This window comes from Anser anser (assembly GCF_964211835.1).
Source record: "Anser anser genome assembly, chromosome: 1".
In the NCBI taxonomy this organism is placed as follows: Eukaryota; Metazoa; Chordata; class Aves; order Anseriformes; family Anatidae; genus Anser; species Anser anser.
Genome location: NC_139720.1, coordinates 208,735,480 through 208,763,138, shown reverse-complemented (window position 1 = coordinate 208,763,138; position 27,659 = coordinate 208,735,480). Strand labels below are relative to the sequence as shown.

General features: G+C 45.0%; 1 protein-coding gene across 6 annotated transcripts in view; it reads right to left on the bottom strand.

Annotated features, from left to right (window-relative positions):
- The window catches only part of TENM4 (teneurin transmembrane protein 4), a 1,267,116-nt gene that overhangs the window by 26,784 nt on the left and 1,212,673 nt on the right, over positions 1-27,659 (bottom strand). For all 6 annotated transcript variants that reach the window (XM_083820251.1, XM_083820252.1, XM_083820255.1 and 3 more), the window contains 4 exons: positions 23,064-23,218; positions 18,454-19,331; positions 7,597-7,769; positions 3,021-3,256 (listed from right to left, as the gene is read on the bottom strand). In XM_083820251.1, coding sequence (XP_083676377.1) covers positions 3,021-3,256; positions 7,597-7,769; positions 18,454-19,331; positions 23,064-23,218 — 1,442 coding nt within the window. The remainder of the gene's footprint in view (positions 1-3,020; positions 3,257-7,596; positions 7,770-18,453; positions 19,332-23,063; positions 23,219-27,659) is intronic.

Here is a 27,659-nt window from a genome sequence, read left to right as displayed (position 1 = left end):
GGTACCCACAAAGCAGTTTCGCCTGCAAATTGTTGAAATTATTGGGGTGGCCTTATCCAAGCCTCAGCTCCTTGTAGAAGTTCTGGAGATGATGCTGGACTGTCCTCACTAGCAAACACACCAGGAACATTATTGGCCTATCCCACAGGACCTCTCTGGTCATGTTGGCTCTGGTGGGTCTTTGGGACACTTGGTCTTGGTGCCAATGTTAACCTGGTCTTGGGGAAAAGGGACCAAACTACAGTAGGAGTTTTCATGGTTAAATAAATAAAGCAGCTGAGCCAGCAGCTCTGTCAACTGTCCTATTTGCTCCATTGCCAGAGATTACATCCTTCTTTATTGAAAAATTCATATTTGTTTTAAAAAACAAATATTTTTTTTAAAAAAAAAAAAGGAAAGGAAAGAAGGAGCTCTGCTCCTTGGCGCAGAGCTTAGCCAACGCTCTCACTGCAGATGGGGTCTGTGTTGCTGTTGGCTTGTCAGGGGCTGAATTTGCAGCCAATTAGCAGAGATACCTCGCTGCTGGGTGGGTGGATCAGAGGACTGCAACTTTCCTTCTGTAGGGTGTGAGCGACATGAGAAGGGAAAGGGGCTGCTTTAGCAGATTTGTGCTGCTTCAGTGCTGCCTGCTCAAGCTCAGCATCAGGTCAGCATTGCTGGGGCTGCGGAAAAGACATCGTGGCTGGCCCCTTCTGCCTTCATCCACGAAGAAGTCCCCGCCCTGTGCCTTATCCCTGCGATAAACACAGGCACTGTTTTATTTCCTAGGGAAGGTTGAGGAGGCAGCTGAGCAACTGGCATTATCGTGCCAGGAGCTGATTGAGCTCATGGCAATGTGTCATCAGTCCCCAGGAACACCCTGAAAACATGGGTCACGACTCATAAAATATAAATCCATGTGATGGCAGCTGAAAGGATGCTTTTAGCATTTAGCTTCCTTTGGAAAGGAAGGTTCTAGGGGAACTCCCTCTTTTACAGCGGCCAGATGCTGTTCTCCCCATCTCACAGACCTCAGGGAGAGACGCAGAGCTGCAGCCTTGCTGGGTGTGCTCTTTCCCTACGGAGCATCCTTTCCCCCATGCCTTTGCTGCTGTCTCCTGGGAGCAGCGGGGTGAGGGGAGAGGGAAAGCGGTGATTTACTCACCCAAGGCAGAAAACGATAAAGTTTCCCCAAACGAACAAAAACATGTTGAACTGAACTTCCCTAAGCTTCTCCCTTGCCAGAGAAAGCAGCAATTACTGGTGCGAGGGAAGAGGAGAACATGACACGGAGAATATGTTAAATGCCGAGCAGTCCCCAGGGAGGCAATTAGCACCTTGCAGGTTTATGTCTTAGGGGTGCAGATGCTGCCGTGCAGGTACAGACAGGCAGCTTAAAACTTCTTGTTCACCCTCAGCTCCTTTGAACCCCTGAACAGAGCTGTAACCGAGTCCTTCAATGATGTAAGATGCTCTTCTGCTTCACTAGAAGCAGGGACAGGCCCCAGTAGGCTCCAAATGTGAATAAATGCTGGCAGATTTATAGGGACACGAGTTACCAGCCTGAAAACTCATTTTGCAAGTGCTTTTCCAAATGCAGTACAATATAAAACAAAGACACATTCTGTGTTTGAATCCGCTGTGAAGATTTTGGAAGATAAAACTGACACGGGCAGCTGAGCTGCGGCTAAATGAGTGGAAACTGCTCTGAACACCAAATAGCTGTGCCACAGCTGCAGATTTGAGAAGGCTGTCTCCTTTCAGAGACACACTTGTCTGGTCATTTCATTGGTTATTAAAAAAAAAAATAAAATTAAAAAAACAACCCAAACCAAACAAGAAGATTGATGCCAACTGATCTGCAGACATCCAGCAGTTTCCAATGAAGGAGCAGCATCGGCTTTCACTACTGTTTGCCCAGCTATTCTCCTGATGATGAAAAAGAGTGAGCGTGTGAGGCTATCGATGCAAGGGGAAAAGAGCAGCGGCGGGGCTGGGGAAGGTGAGAAGCAAAGCTTGACAAGTGTGAGCGAAGAGAGCCGGGAAAAATCACACCACGGTGGCAGAGGTCACGCAGCGGGGAATAGGGAGAGGTGGAGAGCAAGGACTGGGAAATACATATTCTGAAACCACAGCATTAATATTTACTGCGAAGCCTGAGTGTGAATAAATAGCTGCAGTCCCTTGGCCGTGGTAGCACTGCCTTTTTCTCTGAGAGCCTGAATTTGCCAGGCGCTGAGCAGCTTCACATAAACCCATGACTCCGAGAGCAGCAAGGTGTAGGGTGAGTGTGCAGGACTCGCTGTTATTACAAGTTCCCCACCTTGCCTGCAGTTAGCAGAGGAATTATAGGCTTACTGGGCAAGAACTTGAAAAAGCCCCGACGAGTCTGTGGCGCATGGTGTGGAACAATGTTTTCAAACCACGTCAGACTCAAGCACAGAAAGAGCTAAGCACTCAGTGGGGAGAGAGCACCATCAGGCTGAAGCTGTTGATAACTCTTCACATCAGGGAACAAAGGCAATTGCCATGCGATGCCCTGCGAGCCCAGCTCTTCAGCAGGTTCAACAGATTAGCAAGTTTCAGGAACGTAGAGAATTTCCTGAGGCTGCACAGTGAACAACAAGGCTTACAAAGCTGTCAGTGCTCAGGTCTACTAGCAGTACAGGTAGAAAATACCTATTAATTTCTATTAATTGGTGTAATATTTAGTGGTTACGATCGTCTCTTGCTTGCTTGAACAGCCTGGTGGTTAAAGCTGCAGTGTCTGGTAGGAGGTGATGCATTCCCAGTGATGCAGGGGGCTCAGGGAAATCAGCAGTCCTGTCTGTGATGGCTGAGACAATGACAGCACACAAGGAGACATAAGGACACATCCAAGTCATAAAGATTGTGTCACTGGGGATGAACAGCTCTTTCTCTGTCCTGCAGCCTCATCCTGGTTGCAGAGAGTAGAAATCAGCCCTGTCCCTTTCTGTCACGAGGCTGGGGACTGACGAGATGGGAAGCAGAGTCCAAAACTGCTCACGTCTCTCACTTACCCTCAGCCGACGTCCAAAGACGGTGACCTGCCCTCTCGCTTGCTCCTTCCTCTGCCTCCACTCCACGAGGTTGAGGCCGTTGTCGATGGGCAGGGTGACGTTCCTCTTGCCCACCGTGGGGTTGACGGTGCCGGCCAGCAGATGCGGCTCGGTCTGCAGGGCCACCTCCATGCCGTTAGCAAGCATCAGCCTGAGCGAGCCATCGGAACCGATGTAGTAGCTGTTTCGGACTTGGTCTGAAGACAGAAAAGAGATCTTTTAAAGTGGCTGCTTGGTGATACAGCAGATCATTTCATTTGCTGCCTCATCCAGGCCTCACCACTATTTCTGATGGTTGCAACTCTGTGGCTCACCTGTCCTGCTCACAGTGAGCAAATCAGTGAAAACTGAGGTGAACAGTCGTTTTTTCATTCTGATGAGATTCTGCAAGGTCTCAAAGTCTTGCAGAAAAATCTTACACAGGTTTAAAAAGCCACCAGTGGAACAGCCCCGTAATACCTTATCCAAGGACAAAGGTTCAAACTTCTTCCTTTAGGCTAGGATAAAGACCTTTGCTAAAGCACTGGGTGGTGAGATATTTGTTTTAAACCACAGTCCTGCCGAAAACTTTCCACATTTTTATATCCCAAAGATCCCAGTTTCACTACAAAATATGAAAAAGTGGGGCCACCTCCTTTTCTCAGCTTACTCCCTATCTCTCAAGGGACAGGAAATTGCACGGCAAGTTAACGCTAACCAGTTCCCCAAACGACAGCCAAACACTCCCGCTTGGGAAAGCTTTCAGGAGGCAACCGAAGACCTCATGTTTGGAGAGAAAGCAGAGGCACTAAGCTCCCACACATCTCCGTACATCTGTTCTCCGCTAGCTCCTGACAGATCAGCAGATTTGGAGGCCAGGATTTGGGATTTCAGGAGCAGAAGAGGAGAAGAACAATATCCCTTGCACATCCTTCAGGAACTAGGCAGGCTGAAACCCTGTCCGTTGAAACTCCAGCTGGCACTTCTCTCTGCAGAGAGGAGCTCGTGAAGGGTAAGAAAACATGAGACTTGCTCAATGCAGAATAGCTTTAAAAGTGCGTTATACACAGAGTGACTTATTTGAAGCTCTTCAAAAGCTGGAAAATATTACCATTTCTATTTCCCAGGCTGCCATAAATACCTAATTGTGAATAAAAATATCCATTAAAAATTCATGTCAATTGTTTTTCCGTTCTGAGGCAAGTAGGGTTTTGTTCACTAGTTGTTCTGCTATAGCTCAGCAGGAAACGAGGTCACAGCAAAATTACCATCTCTCGTCTAGCTGAAATAGATCAGCAAAAAAAGAAAAAAAAACACAACAGAGTTTGGTATAATTAGGGAAGGAAACCTGACACCAGCTGGTCACTTTTATTGTGAGGCTGATCCTGGTGCTGCTGGAGCCAGCTGGAGTCTTGCCACACTGATCTCAGCAGGACCACAACTCAACTTACTGTACACAGTTAACCTAATGATGGTGTGAAATTGCTGTGGCACCGGATTTTGCCACTATAAATGTACAGCAGTGATCCACAGCACAGATTCAAGCATTTTGGCTACACCATTGTCTACTCAATTTGATGGTCTTTTGACCCAGACTCCAGAAAGATTAGACTTGTGAACACTCCAGTCTTGATTCTCTAAATAGAGAGAAAGAAGACAGTCTGCTGGCTTTCACTCTTTTGCTCTTAGATACTTGGCCTTCTGAAAAAAAGTAGTAGAGATCCACTTTAATTCAAATAAGTGAAATACCTCTGCACTACAATAAATCCCTCCTTCCTTCATCCTTCACCATGAAGCAGGGGAAATGCTCTCTGGAATTCACTGGGCATGTGGTGTTCCCTTTGTGTCACACTGGCACCACAGAGGGGTTATGGTGGATTGCCACCAGCAGTGTGAGAACTATAAATCCACTACTTTCAGGATTTCCCCAAGAAGAGACTCTTCTTGGGTTTGGAAGGCATTTCTCAAGGGCTACATGAAATCCAGGTGCCATTGGATGATGTATTTTACAGTGATTTAGCTTAGTGATATGGTTTAGTGGAGGACTTGCTAGTGTTAGGTCAGAGGTTGGACTTGGTGATCTTGGAGGTCTCTTCCAACCTAAATGATTCTGTGATTCGGCTCTAAATTTGTACTCTATTTTGGCCTTGAAAAACTACCCCCTTTGTCAGCAGTCTACAGGGCAAAATCCCACAGAATTTCTGTTGGCTATACAGGCTCTTAAACCCATCCTAAAGGAACACATAATCTTCTGGAAATGCCTTCTCAGTTCTCATCAATGTTCCTTTTTGGTGCCCTACCATATGGATCCACGTGGGTGCATGTTGGTCTTTTCTGACAGCCCTGACACCTACTTGGCTACGGCAGGTGGATGTTCGAAGCTTTTCATGGTGCTTAATTCTGACCTGGGGGTTTGAGGGCTGGGCAACACCCCAGCTCGTTGCAGATCTCATCCTTGATATGGGGGATTGCTTTCCTTGGGACAGAGGGTCCCAGTAGGTGACGGGGGGTTTATGGATGAGAGTCTACAGTTGTGAGTCCTATAACTAAGGATTTCTGAGTGCCTGAACTGTAACTCCGACCAAGAACAACAGAATTTAGGCATTTAAATACCTTCGTGAGGTCTGTTTCTGGTCTCTGCTTGGAGCCATAAAATGTCTCCATCACACACTGCTTGTAGCCAGAGCTTGCTCAGTGTGATACAGGTTTCCTGAAAGGTTTGCAAAGGATTTGTGAAAGCTGGCCAGAGCTGTGAGCCCTGAAGGAAAATGCACATGCACCTCTCATGCAAAGGGAATCTGCAACGTGTATTTTCCCTTGAGAACAACCAAGCGGGCAAGACGCTCAGAGACCTTGAATGGCTCCAGCTCCTTCCACTGGAGAGACACTTGGAAGGTAAATTACATTTCAGCTGTGCTAAATACATCCCTGGGTAACTCCAGTGGCTCTTGATTTAGTTTCTACAGTGATGCCATGAACAAACAACTGGCTTGGTTTGGGAATAATGCTCGTGGGAAAGCCACCCTCAGCAGGTCACGGGCCACCTCTGCTGCGACATTATCCAGATCTTCAGTTTTAGGTAAGTGCGTTTCTTCAGACCCAATGAATTTTGTAATTTTATACTTCTCAAGATGGTTAAGCTGTTTGTAATACTGCGTATCCCAACGGCAACAGTGGCCCTGTGCTGGAGGGCAGTACAATGAGATAATTGACCGTGGCACCATTATGTAACTGTGCCTTCAGCTCTGGATGTATAAATCACATTGCAGTCCATTATCTCACTAAAGGGCCCCCAACAGTGGGCTCTATTGCTTAATTAGGCTCTTGAGGTGAAGCCAACCTCGTGTCTGTGCAGTTGTCAGACATCTTAATGCAAGTGGATGGGATGGGGCGGAGTAGGTTGGATCTTGCTCTGCAGACTGAGGGGAAGAAAAAGAAAGTCATTGTGCTCCCCTACAGGGATACTGAGCACAGCTTGAAGGGGCTGGCACCCTCTCAGCTGCCTTCTCCAAAGGCAGGAAAGGCAGTGTGAAGGCATAGTAGGCACTTTCTATTAGGAAAACTTGCTTTTATTATAGGGAGGGGGAGGGAAATGCACGTCCTAGAGACATGGGAACAAGTGGGACTCTGGAACACGTTGGTCTCACTTGGAACACTTTGTTCTTCACCAGGGGAAATGATGTTTGGCAGCCTGTAGCCATTAGGCATAGGCTAAGAATGAATGAGAAATGGGGAGTGAAGAAAGCTAATGGTTTGCCAATCCTTTCTCTTGCTCCTGGCCCCGGGGAACAGGAGCGAGGGACCCTCAGGAGGCTTCTGCCTTCAGAACCTGGAGATCCAGGTTGGCATGGTTTGTGCACTGCAACTTCTGCCCTTACCGGTACGTCAACACGGTGCTACACCACTCCTTATACCTCTTTCCTTTCCCACTTCATCACCTTTTCCTCCACCTCATCAGTCCTCCGCTTCCCCACCTTGCCATCACCAGCAGAGCCGTGCTCATTTCCAACAGCTGCAAATCAGTCCCACCCCTGCTGCCCACAGCTCCTTCCTCCGTCGTGCCTCTCCACCCCAGCATTTCAGCTCAAATGCAGACATTTTGGGACTGGGACGGTCATTTTTTTGGATGCTGCCCTCTGACTATTTGAAGGGCCAGTGAACAAAGAGTTAGAGAAATCTCTGGTAACCATCTGGAAGCCTTTTCCAGGGGGAGAGGAACTGCTAAGTTGGAAGCCATAAAGAGAACGAAGCAAAGGGGGTCGGATGGAAGCACGGCGAGATTTACGCGCCCCTTTTTGTTATGACAATAATGGTAATGATGATGGAGGACTACGCTGCACGGCAAGGGGACTGGCTGAGAACGAAGCAGAAAACAGCTGCAGAGCAACTCCAGAGCTAGGGAATGTGGCTGAGTAGGTGCGAGTGTGCGTCTGCCCCAGCACATGGGGAGCTCTGGGGTGCTGGGGATGCAGGTGGCAGGGATTATCAGGACGGTGCCTGTTTCCTGACGGATAATCCCATGCGTGCAGCTTGGGAGAGGGAGAGGGGCCCGACTCACCTTGGAGCAGGGTGTAGAAGGCTCCCGACGCCGACAAGTTGGTCGTTATTGTCACGTCGTCCTTGCTGGAGGTTTCCACCTGGACGTGCACGGAGCTGTCGGTGTCGCTGCGGAAGCTGCTCACTTGGCCAGTGGGGAAGGTGACGTTGGTCAGGCGGCCAAAGCTGTCGTACCTGAAAGGAGGATGGAGGGAAATCAACAGCACGAACAGAAGACTGGGACACACTCATCATCCTGCAAAGCAGAGACCAAGTCTTGGTGTCTTCAACCAGATTTTTCCCAGACAAAACCCCGCTATCTGTCAGGACTACCTGAACTTTTTTTTGGCTTTATGAAAGGAAAATTACGGCTTTTAGCTGAAGGAAATGAAGCAAAGAACAGAAAATGACTAAATAGGCATTAGCCTGTTTTTTAACAATATCTTTCTGATACTTATCACCTGCACTGTGCTTCTTGTTTATGTCAGAAAGACTTTTATTTCCCATTCACTGTGCTGTGACCTGTGGAAAAGCACTGCTCTGCGCATCCCGTCTAGCAGAACTAGAAGTTTCTGAAGACCACCAGCTTTTTGTACGGTTGTGTCCCGAGCTCTTCTGCATTTTTTTCTATCCTATTTTAAAAGCTAATGTTAAGGTAGAAGCAAGGACTTGCCAGATTGGCCACACCAGATAGAAAACTGTCCTTTGTGAACACGATGTAGGGCCCTGAGCACACAGCTGAGACCCCTGTCTCTACCTTTTGCTGTTCCTAGGACCATCTGGAAGGACCGATTTAAAAGCACAAAAAAGCAGGTCATTTTTCACCCCTACCAAGCCCTTGGCTTTTCCAATGAAAGACCCAACACGAGCACCATCTGGGAAGGTTTCTGTGATGTGGACACCTGTCTACCAGGACCCAGATGAAATGAACTACACACACGCTGGTCTCACAGCAGCTAGCTAGCCGGGGGGTTATTTTTTTATTTTTCAATAAAACGAAGAAGCAGACAGCAGTGCCTGGAGGCCTTCTGAACAGAAAATGTTCCTTCCATTCGTGACATTTCAAAAGAGTTACTCTTTTGGGTAACTGGCAAGGGACTTTTGGAGGGAGGCTACTGCAGAGTGACACGGAGAGCAGCAGGTAGATCTGTGGACCTCCAGGCAAGGGATATGTAAATAGGTAGGGAGAAACAGCAGGAAAAAAATCAGCAAAAGCCATCACTGCTAAACATTTGACTTTTTCATGTCCTTCCCAGGAGAGAAGGGCAAGAAAGCACATCGTTTGGGGATGCAAAGCAAATGGTGGTTGAGCAGGGAGAACTCATTCTCCTGCAACATGCAGCAGTGAACCTCTGATGGAGCACAGCTCGGGGTGTTACTCCTCAGAACGATGAAGTAACATAAAAGATATGTTAAGGAAAACATGGTTAGAAAACACGACCTAAGAGGGAAAGCCAAAAGAAACGAGCTGCTTTAAATGAAAGGAAACAAAGAAGTGGGGACATGCCAGCCTGAAAATGGTTGTTCTGAAGAGGTTTATAATTTGTCTTGTCTACTGAGGGTGTGACAGAAGGTACAGGAGAGGTTCAGGTCAGAAACTGGAGAACATTTTCCAGGTCCATGGTTGCCCCAAGCAGAGGAACAGATGGAGCTCTGGACACCCCACTGACCAACGCTTTTAAGAACAGGCGAGAGAAAAGTGTCAGAGAGGGTCTGGATGTGGTTGATCAGATATTGGAGGGAGCAGGTGGTTGAGAAGCTCTCGATCCTCTTCAGGATTACTCTGAGCTGGGGAATAACACAACAGACCCCATCTAATAGCATAAAACTATTCATGAATTGCAACTTAGGAAAGACCCCAAAACTGCCACTGGCTCTGCACTGTGCAGAAAAACAAGTTTGCCTCTTCTCTTCCATTCTCCTTTGTCCAGTTTTGTCCTCAGTCCTGGTACTTCACTTCTGACAGTGGTGGCAGTGACTTGATGTGAGGAAGGGCTGGCTGAAAAGGTGATTTTTTGTCACAGTTTAATGTTTAGTAAAGTGCCTAAATAGGTGAGCTCATTGCGAGTCTCTCCAGCTCTTGGCTTTGGAGACGTAGCCACATGAAGCTTTTCTTGCCCAGGAAGGTGGAAGAAAGCATCTGGCCATCCAGTGTCAGCCTATCCTTCTTGGGATTAGCCACGCATGGGGGAAGGAGCAGCCTTGCCTTTTCCCTCCAAGACCTTGGCAATCAATCAGCTACTTGTGAAGTGGAAAAGAAGGGGAAAAAATAACAAGACAAAGGGATAAATTCAGGACTGCGTTGCAGGAGGCTGGCAGAGACCAGCTAAAGCTTTTCCAAGTGGCTAGGAGAGCACGGTTTGGATCTAAACTGCCTCTCCTTGCAAGAGCCAGAACTAAAGCTCTCAGTACCAGGGGCCTTGCTCCTTTTTTGCCGTTGTCCTGTATGCTCTGAGACGGGATGCAGCCACGCATCTCCTCCTAAAACAGTATGAAATCTTCAATTAAACGCATCAAGAGAGATATCTTTATCCCATCTGCTGAGACAGGCCACGAGGGACATGATTTAGTCTCCCCCTTGAGCAGAGAGAACATTGTTATTGCTAAAGGTGTGTTATGTAAAACCCCCATTTTTTTCCACCGTGACACCAGTAGACCCATATATAAAACAGTAAGGGTAGTCTCAGATCCCAAATGTTCTGAAATTTAAGGAAGATGGGATCTGAATTTAGCACCTCTGACTTGGTGTAACTGTAGGGAAAGGATCCTGCTATGTTTATCGTTTTTAAGAATCAGCTGCTGGAACTGAGCCTGTTTCACCTCCTAAAAATAACGGCACGAATCTAGTTGTGCTGAAGTCTGTGGGGTGACTCTGGTGTAACACAGGTGTGAGTGTGAAAGGAAGCAGGTCCACGGATTAGGGAAAGAAGAACAGCAAGAGCCAGGATGGGGTGAGAGAGCGATGGCCACGTGGCTACTATTTCATTGAAGTGCTGAGTCAATGTCCTCTGAGTCACAGGATTTATCCAAACTGAATGACACTCAGCACCATGCTGATAGCACAAAACCTATCTTCCATGCAAGCCCTACTTACAGCTCAAAAAAAGCCCTCACAAAGCCTGTGGATGCTCAGTTTAACAGCCCCAAGCAGCAGCAGACATGCAGATCCTTAACTCTTATTTATTCCTGGACATCCAGCCCACAGCACCCTCACAAATGGTCCTCCAGTGCTTGGTAAAGGCTGCTCCTTCCTTTAAACAACCCTCCACCCCACTCCCAGCAGCTTTGGGCTCCTCCACGATGTCCCCAGACACCTCTTAACATCTCTCCTGCCACCCGCTCGGCACTACTCGACTTCCCCAGCATCCTGGGGATCAGACAAGGTACCTGCTCACGTACGTTTGCAGCCTCTCATCCCACTAAACGAGAGCAAAAGCTGATTTTTTGCTATTCCACAGTGGTGGGATAGCGGGCAAATATGCTGATACCCTCTGCCTGTGCAAACTGGGTTAAAGAGGGAAAAAAAAAAAAAAAGAGAGAGTATGATGGTGCCTAAATCTCTGCATGTGTTTTTCTTTTTAAGTCAAAACGAGTACAACACGCATAATTTACATGGTTACATTTTTCCAGCCGCACAAAACTCACATGCCAGGGGAGAAGTTCACCAAGAGCATCCATTTGGGACTTTGTGTCCCGAGGAGCAAGGCTCATTTTGGCCCACGGCAGCCTGTGATGGCATGCCGGAATCCGTTTAAGATGCCTGCACGTGTACATGAGACTTTTGGCACCTCCTTCATCACCACATTAGCCTCTGTCAGGAGTAACCCGAACCATCTGTGCTCCCCGCGCCTGCTGCAGCTCTGCCCAGGAGCCAGGCGGGGACCGTCGGAGCGCTCGCTTTGGGGTGACAGCTCACCTAGCTGCAGCTGCGAGGGGGTCACGCCTTGCAAGGGGGGGGGAAGGCAGCACAACTAGACTGCTCCAGTTTTAATTATGGCTTTTAATTAGCGGCAGATGAAGTGTAAAACACTCACGGCCAGACAAAAGCTCCTTTTAGTGCTGCGGTGGCTGTGCAAAAGGAGACACACGCGGTGCTTTGCTCTTGGCAAGCAGATCCTTTCCTCTTTTCTGTTTTGCTCAGGACTGGAGCATTTCCCTCTTTTCCCCTGAATTCGAGCATACGGCACATACCTGATGTCATCTCTCACACCCCCGCAGTCTCCCCGGACACACGAGCTTGAAGGCTTCAGCATCCCAAGCAGATAATGTGCTTAACACGTTAAATAATTGACATGGCTGTGTCCATACCTTCTATCCCTGCCTTCAGCCCTACAAAGGCAATTAGGGCACTCATCCTCAGCTTGGAGAGGAAGGCCAAGCGACTGCAGATATGTGCCCTGGTATTTGGGGTAAGATAAATCTCTCCCAGTCAACTCATTTCGCAGCTAAGCCCCCCTGGGCCAGGTTTCCACAGCCTCGGGATTTAGGCGTGGGCCAGTTTTCATCACAGCCTGAGACTTCTGTGTTCTCCAAATGCTCTGAATTAAGGAAATGCTGAAACATGGGAGTGCACGCGCAGCAGCCACTCGGAGCAATGAATTCATCACCTGCTAACACAGCTGCTGCCTCCCATTCAAACCTGCTGCACAGCCTCAGCGTTCACAATTACAGTGACAATTATTAGGCCAGCAAAGGAAGCTGTTGCCATCCATTCCCAATTGGAAACGTATTTAGCTAAGGTTCAATGCCCAGAATTAAAATGGTATTTGGTGCTTATGAGGCCTAATTGTTAGCTTGTAAACATTCAGAGCTTTCATTTATCACATTACCATTGTGTAGAGACCTGGGCCTTGGGAATTAAAGAGAGCATCCTAAGTACCGTCTATTCAGAAATCAATTCCTTGCCTGAGCCTCCGAGTTTCCTCATTTTAGCTTTTTCACATTTCATCAGCCTTTTAAAACTACGAGTCAAATAGATTGGAAAAAAAATCACTGTAATAATATTGCATTTAGTGCCAAAGTGTCCTAATGTACTTTGCAAACTATATTTTGTGTGTGATTATACAGCCGTGCACCCGCCGCCTCTCAACAAGCCTGTCTCTTCGCAATTTTTCAAACAACATTAAACACAACATTAAAAATAAATCCATAATAGACAAACCGATACTACTCAAATATGTATGAAGGCGAGTCCTCTCCCTAATGACACAAAGCCAGGCTGCAGCCACTGTCTGCAGAGCTTTCTGGCTGCCCAAACCAGAAGATGAAGACCTTTCTAGCTGCGTTTCAGGCCAGGCCACGGGCTCCAAACATGACCTCACAACTTAGCGAGAGGACTGGAGAGGTGTTGTTTTATCTTGGCACTTACTGGAGTTTCACTGTAGCTTCTGCAGAGGAACAGTGAAGAATTGGGTTATATTATCGTGAACAAATTGTGGAGCGAAGAAAACTTGCTAAGAGGCAGAAGAGGAGGGAGAGCAAAAGTGGCTCGTGTTTCTTTTGCTCCAGCCTGCTGCAGCCGCGGGAAGAGACCCTCACTTGAACTACGCTAAACCAAGGACGCCAACAAATCCCATAAATCTCTGTGTATGACCTGAGATATCAGCTGGTGATAAAGGGATGTTATTAATGCAGCAAGCTAGCTTTTCTCAAAGTCAAGAGGTGGCTGCTCCTCTAAAGGTAATGAGTGTTATTTATCTCTGGTTTTGACTACGAGAGAAGAAATTGCACAGCTTTTATGCCACCTGCAAGGCAGATCGAGTCTGGGTTAATGCTTATCATGGTCATTCTACCCCTGTTTTGGTGTCCCAGTCACCCAGACCAGAGCGTTGGTTCGGCACCAAGCACCGCTGGTGCTGGGGTGGGACCTCTGCTGAGTGCTGGGGGTGTCAGGAAGCCATCCAAGGTCCTCCCGTGTCCTCAGCCCAGCTGGCTCCTACCTTCAGACCATTATAGGTTTGGCAGAGTTTGGTCCTCTATTAAACAGCTTCCTACATTACGGGTCAATGCTTCCCTCCCCTCCCATCCAGAGATCTGGCTCCACGTTCCCCTTTGCTCTCTGCCATTTCTTGGGCAGCCCATGGAAAGGTTTTGAATTTGTGGGCTTGACTGCAGTGATGTGTAAGTATTTAATTCTGCACCAGAGGAGGTGACCTTCAGGACTAATTGGGCACACAAAGGACCTAAGTGAAAGAGCCTCATCTGGGTTAAATAATGCATAGAAGGTTTGACTTTGGCTCAGAGGGAAATTGAATTAATGTACAGTGATACCATCTCCATGAGCTAATCAAGATAATTGCCATATTCTTGATTTAAACAAATACATTAAAAAAAAAAAATCCGGATTCTGAAGTAGAGATAAACAGCAAGGGTAACCAGCTCAGTGAAGGTTGGTAGTGATTTTTTCATGTCAAGTGGAAAAGCAGCAACAACAAAGCAGTCACACAGCATCCTTTGTCTTTGACTTGAGGAGCTGGACAACGAGAAGCTGTTACCCTGGCAGAGCATCCAGATCAACCTCCGTTGCCACTGATTATCACTGTCACGGGTTGAACAGGAAGGCAAGTCTTTAATCCGGTTACTGGACAAGATGAGCTGTCCTGCATTAATTGACAGTGAATGTCAAGCCCTCTGCGGAGGCAGAGGTCTACATAATACGAAAACCCTCAAAGAAGTCCTAGGTAGGTCTTTAGGGACAGGCTAATTACTGCAGGGAGCTAAGTTTCACTCTCAAAGGAAGGGGGAACTGCATGCCATTAGATACTGAACCTTGCTCTGTGCTAAACCCAATCGAGCAGGACTCTTACAGCAGGTGTTGGTGTAGGAAGGGTGCAAGGAAGAGCTGCAAGTGCTGTGAGCAAGCCTGCCACCCCCTGAAAACAGCACCTGTCTCCTTCCTGAACCCCTGGAGGACCTGGATTCCCTGGTTTGCCTTCTGCTGCGGGGTCAACATACCAAACATATCCTCTTCTCTCCTCTCCGGAGTCTCACCAACGTGTCCGTATATCACAGCTCTTTGCAGCCGTACGATAAAAGCTGAGAAATGCCCTGGTAAGATCAACAACCGAAGGAGAAGCAGAGATGCTGGACACGTACCTATGTAGTATTGTCACTCTTGCAACACCATCGCTTTTTCGTGTTGGGTATCTGGTTTTATGGTCCTCCACAGACAGTAAGGTAAAGGTAAATCTTACAGGGATGTTCTTCATGGGGCCACTGGTGCAGTGTAAACTTGCCAGCTGAATTTATGCTTACCCTTAACTTTTAAAGCAGTGGTGCCCATCCTGCCTGGGGCCATAAACAACTGTTATGTGCAGTGAGAACCATCAAGCTTTTCCTCAGAGTCAGATCTGATGTCTTTATTTCCTCGGCCGCAAGCAAAATGGAAATAGGGGCTTCACCTTCCCCCTTAGCCAGGACTGAAAACAACTCAGAGCACCTTCCGGTCGCTCATGATCACAGGATTTCTCTAAATCACTTAAACTTCCCCAGTGTAAATTTCCCGATGTTCTGATAGAGAAACCAATAACCTGCAGGTTTCAAACATCAATTTGTTTTACACCATCTTCTTCAACTTCTTGGCTATCAAGGAATTTACATTTCATCTTGCCATGCCTGCACTCATCCCTGCAGTTTGTGTTTGACTCATGCATATCTTCTGTCTAGAGAAAATACATCTTAGGGAAGGCATCCAGAGTTATGATTTAAGATACCGAGAAATGGAGAATATACTGCTTCTCACAGTTGGTCGCTCTACCGGTTAGCTAATCTCAGCCCTAAAAAATTACACTGTCCTGTCAACTTGAATGTCTCTACCTTTGCTTTTCTAGCCCTTTGCCCTTCTCGTGCCTTTCTCTGCTAGGCTGAGAGTCCTTCTGTAGGTGACAGTTTTGTGCTGACATGCTGTGATCTGGACACTTCTTGTGCTAAGATAAACAGATCAAGTTGTTTTAGTTCTCAAGCATAAAGCATTTTCTCCCCACGACTGCATTTTTGAACTGTTTTTTTTTTTTTTTTTCTGCACACTCTTCGATTTTCCCCATCCTTCATAAACTGCAGACACCAGAACTGATAGTACTAGTCTCATCAATGTTGTACAGGGAGAAAACCAGCTCCCTTCTACTCACTAAAGTAGGGAGGGATGAGTAAACATATTCATTTTATTTTTCCATCCAAGCAATGGGTTAGACAGATTTGCCATGGAAGGCTTCATGATTTGTTTACTGCAACCTCTGAGAGTCAACGCTCAGCCCCATTCTTTAGATGTGGCCTGTTACATTTGTACCTTGGCAGTAAACCGTGTGATAATAACATAATATGTTTAAATGAGACTTAATTTATCAATAAATCTAAGGATCTCACCCTTATTTACTAATCTTCTCATTTTACCAGTTCTGATTTTATATTTTTTTCCAGATTATGCACGCAAAACCAGGGTAGAATCAAGCCCTGCCAATTCACCCCAAACGACCCCACTGAGTGACCTCCTGTTGCTGATTACCTTTTCAGAGGAAGTTCTTGAGACATTTAATATGCCTTTTTCACAGCTGAGAAGAGGAGAAGACCAACCTAATGGACAGGTTGGGAAAGGATCAGAAAGGATAAGACAGGCTAGGATAGGGTAGGATAGGCCGAGAAGTGACAGTCTTCAGTTCAAGCAAGGAAGACTTAGACTGAGCATATTAAAAAGGTATTTTGACAGTAAGACCAAACTTTAACAATAAGATAAGTAAAGACATTATTATCACTAGCAGCATTTATGAACAACTTAGATCACTTTGATAGGATCCATTTGACCAAATCATAGATATCTGCAATGTAAACACCCCTGTCAGAGCTAATCATTCTGGACTGCCTTTATGGAGAGGAACTTTCAGGCTACTACTTGTCTCATTACATCCTAAAGCCACAATATCTGACATAACTCATCCGAAACTCACCTTGAAAGTACCTGTTTCTCTCCGCTGCCTATAAAGGGAGGCTGAGGTAACTAGTTCAGAGAGAGGCTTTTACGCCGTAGTTGTATAAAGTTACATCAGAATCTGTCAGGAACAGTTAAATAGAGATAACTGATCACAGGTTTGGATGAGATATCTCTGAAGACACATTCCCAACTCTATTTTCAGTGATGCTGTGCTATCATATAGTGCTGACTTGCTCTAGTCAAGATTTCCATAGCCTAACCACTGGAGAATACTGTCTTCCATTTAGCTCTAAAAAGCTTTCTTATGACTCTTCTGAAGTGCATAAAAGGACCAGAATGATGACTTTCACAAATGCTCTATTTTGTTGGATAGCGAGCTATAATGGATCACTGTTATAAATATATCCACAGACTAAGTTGGATTTTAGCTTCTGTTTCATTTTATCTCCTTGATACTTTCAGTCACACTTTTAATATGCTTTAGGTAGAAATCTGACCATTAGTGGCTGTAATGTTTAGTTTACTTGACTGTCCATTGCTAAATCTGTTTTCAAGCACAGGAACTATTGGGTTCTTTACAAAAAGAAAATATTGCCTTGATTTAGCATGATGGTCCTGACAATAAGGCAGGCTTCCACTCCTATAGAGAAAAACACCCTATCTTTCCTCCCTAAAGCCTCCCTCAAGCAAATTCAGTGTAAGAGATGGAAGGGTATTAACTTTGATTCACTGAAGAATATTGCTGTAGTAATTGCGAACAGAACCTTGATGGAATGCAAATAACCTTTCAAAAGATTCATCACAGAGTTTCCATCAGTTCTTTTAGAGGCAAGAGCAAAGAAACTCAAAACTGGGCCTGGAGCATTTTAAAGGAAGAGCCAAAGCAACTGCATGTCTAACACACGGATATGTGAGTATGTGGGTATAGCCAGCTTTCCTTCCCTATCTCCTTTTTTTTTTCCTTTTTTTTTTTTTTCTCCCCAGTTTTTGTCTTTGTAATCTTGGGAACTATCTATTCTAGCCAAATTGGTCTCCTACAATGGGCCTACTATTATGGTATCTGAATGCTTCCATGTAACCACTCAAACTATATGGGAAATTATGTGCTAAAAAGAGCATTTCAAAAAGGCTGCAATTTGAGAATAAAAATGGAACTAAGGAAGAGGGGAATGGTTTCTCAACAGCAGGATGAATTTGTAGACCACCCTTCTAGAGGCCCTTGTTTGAGTAATCTATCTTTTTCCTATTTGATATCAGAAGTATACTATCTTTATGGTCTTTACAAGCAGGGAATTGCTAATAGTAACATAAAATAAAAACACAAATCTTCGTCACTGCCATCGCTGCATTTTTCACTGCATCCCACCTTCTCTCTGCTCAAAAATTTGTTGGGCAGGGATGGTCTTGAATAGCTCTGAAATTATTTTTAAAGTTTAGTGGGGCCAACCACAACAGAAACAGAGCAGTCCATTAATTACAGAATCATTTTCTGAGCAAGCTGTCATTAGTCATTGTCAGTTGTCATTCTATATCAGCCATTTCAAACAATTGAAAAAAGACACTGGAGCACAAGAAGTAGGTGAAAAGCTGAGAAAAAGAGGATCTGATGGAACTTTCACACTTTCAGGGCTTTCAAAGCCAAACAAAATTCTCTGACATGCAGACTAAATTTCCAATCCCAGCTATAGTTAAGGAGAAGCAGGTGTCCAAATTCCTTAGCTGATTTAGAAAAACTCAGCATATCCTCTGTCTGAAGTTGATTTGGTAGAGAGAGCTTATTTAAACTCTAACACACGTACATCTAATATGAAGTGTTTGTGTGAGATCTAATATTTTCTGTTCTGAACATTTTATTTGGACTATAGCTCTGTTCAGCTCTGTTAAAAATCTAACAAGTTTGCATGGTTCAGAGGACACAGAATGAAATCAGCAGCATAATATTCATAATATACTTACTCATAAAATGTTGTCCAGCCATTTTCATTGCTTTTGGTGGCAAGGAGACCAGAGTTGCCGTGGTAAGTCATCATGGCCACTTCATGCCCCTGTGTGGTTACACTCTTGAGAGCGCTGTTGGTACCGATGGTCACCCAGTAGACTTGGCCATCAGGCACGACCAGCCAGAGTGGCATCCCCGTGGAATCTCTTCGGATGTTGACTAAGTTGCCGTTGTTGTCAGTGATCAGGGTTATATCTCCATCTCCAGAGTAAGTAAAATTGTAAAGATAATCTCCAGTGGTAAGGCTCTGAGTATAAAGGTGCTTACCACTGGTGTCAAACAAGTAGAGTTCCTGGTCTATGGGTGAGGATAACTCATACAGATTTTGCGTGTTGAGGAATGGTTTGTTCTTCCGAATAAAGCGTATTCGGATGTTTCCAAGATCGGCGACATACAGCTCTCCGTCTGCACACACTGCAAGGGAGGATGGCGCGTTGAGCTTGGCATCCTTGGCATAGCCATCGTCCCCCGAGAAGCAGTCACAGTTAGCGTCGTTCTTGCAGTCACAGCTGCTGGGTGCACCGGCCACGAGAGAAATCTCTCCATTGGTGGTGACCTGCCTGATGCGGTTGATCTTTTTCTCATCCGTTTCAGCAATGTACAGCACCCCGTTATGGGAGACGGCTAGGGCGGTAGCGGACTCCAGGGTGGCGTGGATCGCCACCTTGCTCAGGAGAAAGTGATCCATCCCCGGCACCTGGCAGTGCATGGGCCTCCCCGCCACTATGCGCACTTGGTGGTTCTCAGAAATCTGCAACACGACGTTGTTGTCGAGCACATAGAGCGAATTATCCATCGGGTTGACTGCCAGATCTGTGGGCCATTCGAGACGAACCTTGATGGTGAAACAACACAAGGAAATTATTACAATGAGACCTCTTTTCACCATATGATTGCTATAACTCAATCTCAGTGAGGATGTTTCAATGTGGAGTAAAAGGAAGAAGTGTAAAAGAAGCACAAATTATTATTACTGCTTATTATTATTACTATATGTGACCACAGAAGGCATCACCCTGGAGTGAATGAGTGGGTTTGGCTGCCTCTCACAGGAGGGAGACACACATGGACACCCACGTTTTGCTTCATGGGGGCAGGTGATGGGTAGAGGCAGATGCTCTTCTGCTTTCATTGTACCATGAATTATGAGAAATTTCTTCTCAGAAAGAGCGGTCAGGCATTGGGACGGGTTGCCCAGGGAGGTGGTGGATTCACCGTCCCTGGGGGTGTTTAAGGAAAGGCTGGACATGGTGCTTAGGGACATGGTTTAGTGAGTGATACTGGTGGTAGGGGGCTGGTTGGACCAGATGATCTTGGAGGGCTTTTCCAACCTTAATGATCTCTATGATTCAATTCTATGGCTTTTTTGTCTCTCCACCTTGGTGTGAGGTGTCTCATCCCGTGCAAAGTGACATCAGCGCCCTAGGAGCACAGGAGCTGACAGTGTTGTACCAGGAGAATGTGAAATAGGAGGAAACTAGAAGTTTCAGATTCAAATGAGATTTCCCCTCTTTGAACCACCCTACACTCTTTGGACTCATAGAGCCTGGACCTGAGAGTGGAGACCTGGGACTGGGAATTTTGTTGGTTGAAGTGCTGTGAAACTGATCAGTCAAACAAAACAATGATCCTTCAGCTAAAGGATTTTCCAGACAAGTGGCCCTGCTCCTCTGGGTAAATGACATGAAGAGATACAGAAAGCTGGCAGCTGCGTCAGCATTTGTGTACACCAAGTTATAAGCACCTATTTTGTGCTTGATGCTGCAAAAATGCAAAAATAGCAAATCACAAGAAATTCAGGCTATTTCACTTTGTGAAATAAAATACTTATGTCTTTACATTGTTTTTGTTTTTTGTTTTTTAATATATTTTTTGAACATAATGGAAGAATGGGTTCAAGTAATAGTGACACATTCCAGTTCTACACTGATAATCCATAGACACAAGTAAACTGAAGCAATGACTGGTAACATTACAAGTGAGTGAGTGCTAGAAGGTCTCTATTTCTAGCTCTATTTGTGCAAAATGTTGTCTTTTCAGGTGAGTTTACTCTTTCAGTTTTCAGACCCAAGAAAGGTCTACTAACAGAATTCAGGATAATTTCTCTTTTTTTTTTTTTTAACAAGGACTGTGAGATTTTTTCCTTTTCTTACTATTTTATTTTATTTCATTTTTGTATATAAAAAAGGTTAATGTTGTGCTGATGGGAGTCAAACAGTGCTTACATGTTTTCTTAATTGTGTCTCTTCTCCATAACAGAGGTGTGAAGTGGAATTGGAAATGAACAACCTTGAAGAATACTCTTGGTCACCTCCAGGCAGTCTTTTAAATAGATATTCAACTAGTTAAAAAAGAATAGCTGTTCTGGTTATATCCTGCCTTTCAGTCAGCCAGGCAACTTGAAGTTAGAGCAGGTGGACTTGATATCTAGTGGTTAACTGAAGAACTGTCCACTTTGTGTCATTCTCCCTTCTCCTGTGTACGTTTGTTTTTTTTTTTTCCCTGTACCAAATGGCGCAGTGGATGTGCTGTGACTGAGAGCTGTGGGAAGGGCACACATTTGAAACCAAGAACAAGAAGAGACCAGGTAAGAACTAGAGGAACACACAGAAGACTCACACTTTTAAAGCCTGTGCTTGACCATCTCTGCCACAGCCATGCTTTACTTTTGGTGCTTCTACTCATGTTTAAATCCCTTTTCAACTTTTTTTTTTTTTGTTTTGCTTTGTTTTAAGAGCATCAGTTGCATGGTACTCATTTCATTATCCCTTCTAATGTCTGGGCTTGTGAAGCTCAGTTTCATGGCTAAAAACAGTTCTGAGCTCTGCCTACTCTGATTCTCCGTTTGCAAATTCTTCCTTTTCTCAGCTCCTGGCCTATTTTAACCCCTCCTGTAGTAAAACATTATAGCCCGTGGTTTCCTCTTCAATAATGCATGCCTCCATCCCTTCCAGTGGTCTTTAAGCTCCTCAGCCTTGAGTTAGTATCAAGAGCAGAGTTTATACTGAACCGACAAGGGAATTTTCAATTTCTTAAAAAACACTCCTTGTCAACATTGGCAGCTAAATATTTCATGTCCCAGATAGCCTCAGGGACCTGACAGAAAAGACCCTTCTATGCACTGTAAATAATGAAAAGCTACTTCCCAAGCTGGGTTTTGTTTAGATGTTCATTGCTTTTGTTTGTTTGTTTTTTTCCCCTCATTAATCTTGTCTTTGGTGTGTCTGTCCAGAACATGACTGGTTAATCTGTCCATCACAGGACAGATTAATCTAGGAATGGCTCCTGTAATTTTGTGAAGGGAAAGAAAGAGGCTTTTGCTGATCCATTTTAGCTCATCTCAGAAATGTTTAAGTATGACACTGGTATGCATATAAGCTACATAACTTGACAGAGAATATTTTTTAAAGCCTGAATCCTCAATGGTCTTGTGGTAACTGCCCCTGAAATTCGGATAAAGAAAAAACATGCCTTTAAGATGAGAAACATACTACAAAATGGCCTTTAACCAGCAAAATTTACTTTTATAGAAGGCATGAGAGCTTTTAAACTCATAATTTCAGCTTGTTCATAAATTGCGGACAGTGGGAACCAGTTGCAAAGAAGCAAGAGTAACCTTTTCAAATTAGAGAGAAAAACAAGAACAGATTCCATATGGGAGCACGGAAATTATCTAGGTAGTTACAAAAAGGAAACCCCATTGACATCTATTGTGGCTGAATAACAGTACTTAGCCCTCCAGCTATGATCTGTATTTTCATAGGAGAGGGCAACATTCCTCTAGCCAAGCAAACAACGAGTGGCACAAAGGTTTCAAAGGACAGCATCTCGAAACTGGCACAATTTGACAAGTTGGCCAGTGCCCCACAAAACTGAGTGCTGGGCTGTAACAGATTTCTCTTCTGCACTATCCAGAAGCAAAGCAATCAGCAAACTGAGATTTCTTTTTCTCTCTTTTTTTTCCCCTCCACCTTTAAGCAGCAGGACTTAAAAGCCCAGCATGATGGTAGCTGCAACCAATTTGCAATCTGATGCAATTCAAGATTCTTGTTTTCCTGCTGTTGCTAATTTTGGCACCACATCCTCCAATCAGTATTTCCTAGATGTTAATTCGATTCAGGCCTAAAATTTTGCTGGGCCAAATCAGAATGGAGGGAAGCAATGAAAAAAAAACCATGGTTTGCTAAGTTATTATAACAGAGCAAAGTGTTATATCCCCACTAAAATAAGTATAGTTGCCTGGCCTTTTTAATTTAAAGCAACTAGTTTCTTGAGAAATGAGCCTAATGAAACCTGCTTTCCCAGGAATCTGTTTCACACAGTTGGTTGGGAGCTCTGAAAGAAGTCTTTAAAATCTCTCTCTCCAGCAACTCTCGGAGTTAGGTCTTTCAGTCTTTATAGGAGCTCTCTTTTGACTCAGTAATTTTCATGCTACAGAATATGTAGGGATGTAATTCTCCTTAAGTCCTTATCTCCTTGTCGAAGTTGGGGAGGCACACAGACATGCAGACAAGGTGAATGCCTAGGCTTTTATTCCACAGAGAACCAAACCAAAGGGTTGTCTTACCTGAGAAATGTCCATGACAGAGTCACAGCTGAGAGGCCGAGCAGATGTCAAGTCATTGGAACCCAGCACTGTTGAGATGATCCCATTCTGATCAATCCGCCTGATCATTGTGCCATCCACAAAGTAAATCAGCCCAAACTTGTCCACAGTGATGCCTGGGGAAGAAAAAAACACATCAGTCAGAAAGGAATAGCAACCTGAAAATATGAGATGAATGGGTCTGGTCTGACTCATGAAAGTGTAAGACTGCTGGTTTGGTTGGGAACAATATATTTTATGGCATTCAAAAAGGATTCTAATAACTACGTGTTCTACGTGTTCAGAAACATGATGCCTTGCTCATGGTATGAATATTAAGCCATGGGCATGAAAATGTTACACTGGGGAACGTTTCAGAGACAGTGATGAGAAAGGCTCTGAAAGACCCACCAGGTCAGTCAAATTCCAGATGGATAAATGTGGAAGGGTTTCTGCTGGGATAATCCTACTCATCTCTAGTAGCTCACCTGTTTCTGAACACTGCAAGGTGATTTATTTCATCGTCCCTTTGTAGACGCACTCCTACCAGTGGATTTGAAGTCTGCCAACAACAGTTACAGACTGCTGATTCTTGTTTCCTCACCTAAAGATATGTGCCATTTCACTTCCCCCTAGGCATCATTTCTCAAGTATTTGTTATGTTACCACAACCTCCTTTAATCCTCTTTATCCCAGGCCAGCTATACCCTGCATCTTTCATCAGAGGTTTTCCTAGTGCTTTACACTTACTAATTAGACCTCATAGCAGCCTGTGAGTGTGAGCATCTTAATTTTACATGCCGGGAAAATAAGAGATAAAGCAATTTTCACAAGGTCGTAGAGAGTGTTCATGACTAAGGCAGGAATAAGAAGTTAAGGGCCCCATTCACCTCTCTTTTATGCTAGTATAAATTAAAAATAACTCCACAGATACTAATAGAGTCATCCATCTCATCTATCCTACGGTAGCAGAATGCTGCTCAGCATAATATTTAAGTGTCTTCAAGACACTCAAAGAATGTAAAAGAACAGTACAGGAATGGAGAAGCGTGTAACACCCTTTTCTATTCAGGTGAAAACTCTGCTTGGAATATATGAATATTAGGATCTTCCTGTTTGGTTTCTTTCATTAGCAAGGTAGCAGTCACTTGGCAAGAAGTAGACATCTGTATTGTACATGCAAGCAAGTAGCTGGAGGTTTTCCATTTAGCAGCAAGAAACACCTTTCTGGGGTGCAATGCATATCACCCTAAAGCAGATGTCCACAGAAGATTATGCGAATCCTTCCAGAAGCACCTTTTCCTCCTCATTGACTACAAAAGGAGATTACAGCAAGTATTTCCACAGGAAACATTTACAGCATAGACAGATAAAGTTAGTGAGATGAATCTTCTCCATAATGTTTTTTTTGGCTGTCATCACAGTGACAGATATGATGGAAAATCTGTTGCAGACAGAAAGCTTTGAGAATGTTTCTGAGAAGCGACCAGATCTTGTGTTTCTCCAGAATGCTCTGTTACAGCCAGATCCCCTTGTTTGAAACATTTACCCTCCGTCTTCATCCACTGTGAGGTATGCTGTGAATTACAGATGCAGCAACTCACAGATCAAAAGTTTTCGCCTTTCATGTAGCAGGGACTAATCCCCTGATTGCTTTGGAAATTAAAATTATGGCCTTTAGCCAGCACTGTAACTATTGTATGGGCTGGGAGCCACAGAGGTGGATGATACGTGGAAAAATATATCGTATTTGGTCATAGAGAAATCTACAGAGGAAATGAAATGGCGCAGAAGATAATCTAGCCTGGAAGTAATGACAAGAAAACCTCGGGATTAAGTCATTGTTTGGGAGAAAGAACAAACTTCTCCATTTTGCTGAGGTAAAAGGAGGGGTTCAGACAGGGCTGCGACCTGTTGAGTCAAAGTCAATTAGGAGTCAGGACACTGCCGTTGCAGATCACTGACTTGAATGGGAGCTGTGTATTTTTGCTGGGAGGTAAAAAATGTGTTTTTTTTTCCTGACTTCTTCACAGCATCTCCCTGCCTAAAGGGCATCACTTTGACCTGGATTGGGTATCTGACCAGCAGAGCAGGAAGGTTTCAGAACAGCGCCTGGGGCAGTGAGGAGAAAAAAAAAAATTACTTGCTGCTTTTAAGACGAAGTTCATTAATTTTGGAGGGGATTATATGACAGGATTTCTGGGATAATGGATGACAGGAATAAATGATCCAAAAGATTGCTTCCAGTCCTACATTCCAATACCTGCACTTAATTCCTGCCAAGACACGACTGATCTTTGCAAGACCTCGAACGAAGAACCTCAAAGAGGAGTGGCAAGCACCTGTTGCACACCTGAATGCCGCAGGAGAAGCTGCAGCAGTGGTGGCCATTTATTCTTCCTACACAATACCAGCCCATCAGCTGTATCTTAGCACCTTGTCAAAAGCTACAGAGAGATCTGGAGGAATCTGCATCAATGTCTTGCTTGCATCCATGACTTAAAAGAAGTTGTTTTTGCCTGCCATGAGATCTGTCAGCATCGTGCCCAAGCTTGCACCATGGTCAGTGAGCCAGCCGAGATATTGGCACATCTGCTTGGAAGGTTCCCGCTCCTCTAATTATTTTGCCCACCAAATGGCAAGTTCCTTAAGGTTTGGTGGTGTTTGCTTGACAAGCAGGAGTATAGCTGAGCTCTTCAAGCAATGTGCTGCATGTGCTTTTCAAAAGGAGGCACGACAGAAGGTTCGCTTGGTCTTAATTGTCTTTTGTCAGGCGCAAAAGGCTCTTACCCCGTGTCCCAGGTTCACAACGAGTCTTTTTCAGGGCTCCTGTCCATTAGTCTGCGTGACAGGCCAAAAGGCAGTGAAGGGTGGCAGGCTGGATAATGCGATTTTAAATGAGGCAGAATTTTCTCTCTTAGCTAGTTCCATATGGATTGGATTGGACTTATCAGCAGCGTGTGCTGACAGCCGCTCGGTGCGCGGTGCTGAGCTCTGATGGCTGCTCTGATTAACCAGTTACAGCAATAATAATCCGGGCATTCCTTGGCTCCGATCGGTTGATATAGCACAAGTTTATTTTGCATTCCGGCTTAGACAAAGAGCTTGCACAGCCAAATAACTTAAAGTGGGATAGAAAAGTTGCCACTTATCACCCTGCTTGGGGGCGATGGCAGGTGCATGCATTCCTATCACGGAGCACTTCTCTGCTTATCCCTCCTCCACGGAGCCTAGCAATCTCAATTACCTGGCATTGCCCAGGATGTTCTGCAGGGTAACAAAGTTTTCAGCCTGTCAAAGGTCTAATTCCTTTTTCCACTTGCCCCTCGCACAGCAAATACTCCGGTCCCTTCCTGAGTTTACCTGATTGCCTCGGAATTAAATCGAATTGCAAAGAGGAGCCCTGCTCTCCCCGAGACAAGTGTCTTCGGAGGGACGACTTGCAGAGAAAGAGGCATCTCACAGCTTCTATGCAGCAGATTGTAGAGGTCAGATCAAACTTTTTGATAGGGATTTCTGTGTCTCCTATCTGATTACGGCACAGTTCCAGTGCTGGGAGCTGGAAACGGGCACCGAAACGGGTAATTCGCATGTTACGCATGTAAAGGCAAAGGCCTTGGGTTGCTTTGGCAGAAGGCTCCTCTCATGTTTCCATAGGAACATAAGGGGAATTAAAGACTTTCAGCACAGAGCTCGAAGTTCAATCTCACAGCTACTGAGAGAAAACATCTGCTGCCATTAACTAGGTGGTGTTGCAGGTCCAAATTTTAAGCTCCGAGTTATGAAATAGATGCGGTAGGAAATCATGTTGGTTCCTCCTGGATAGTCTACGATCCCGTAAGGAACGAGGGCTGCGGCACCCCGTGCATCGCACCAGCGAGCTGTGCTGGTAGGAAGCTGGGATGTGATGACATTTGCTTGAAATGTCAGGACCTTGTGGCGTGAGGAAGTGACAGTGCAAGGTGCCACTGCAAATACTGGAACACAATGACTCTGCTATAAAAAAGAAACCTCTACAAGCGATTGCATTGCACGTATAGCTCTACTTGGAAAAATAAAAAAAGAAAGGGTGGGGAGAACCCTTTTAAGTGAAAAAATAGGTACTAAAGGAATCCAGATTCAGAGCTTTCTTGTCAGGCTGGATGCTGAATAACTGGGTGATAAAATGGCAGATGAAAATCAATGTCAATAAGTACAGAGGAATTCACAGGGGAAGGAGAAAGTCTAACTACCCATATGCAATGACAAGCCGTAAAATAGCTCACAGGAAAAAAAAAGAAGGTGGAATTTCTGTGCAAGTTTTCTGCAATGATCAACTTGGGGCTCTGCTGTGGTCAAGAAAGGAGCTAGAGGACAAGAATGGATTAGGAAAGGCAGGGAGAGAAGAACAACAAACACTCTTCTAGTCTCAAAAAGACAAGACTTCTTCAGACTGTGGCTAAATAAGTCACGGAAATTAGCACAGGATGTCTTCAAAGAAAAAGAATGGGTGTTCAGCGAGGTTTCTCAACAAATTGATGGTGGCATCTAATCACGGGTCCAGGTGCAATCTCTTCAGAAAGCTCCCCAAATGTCAAT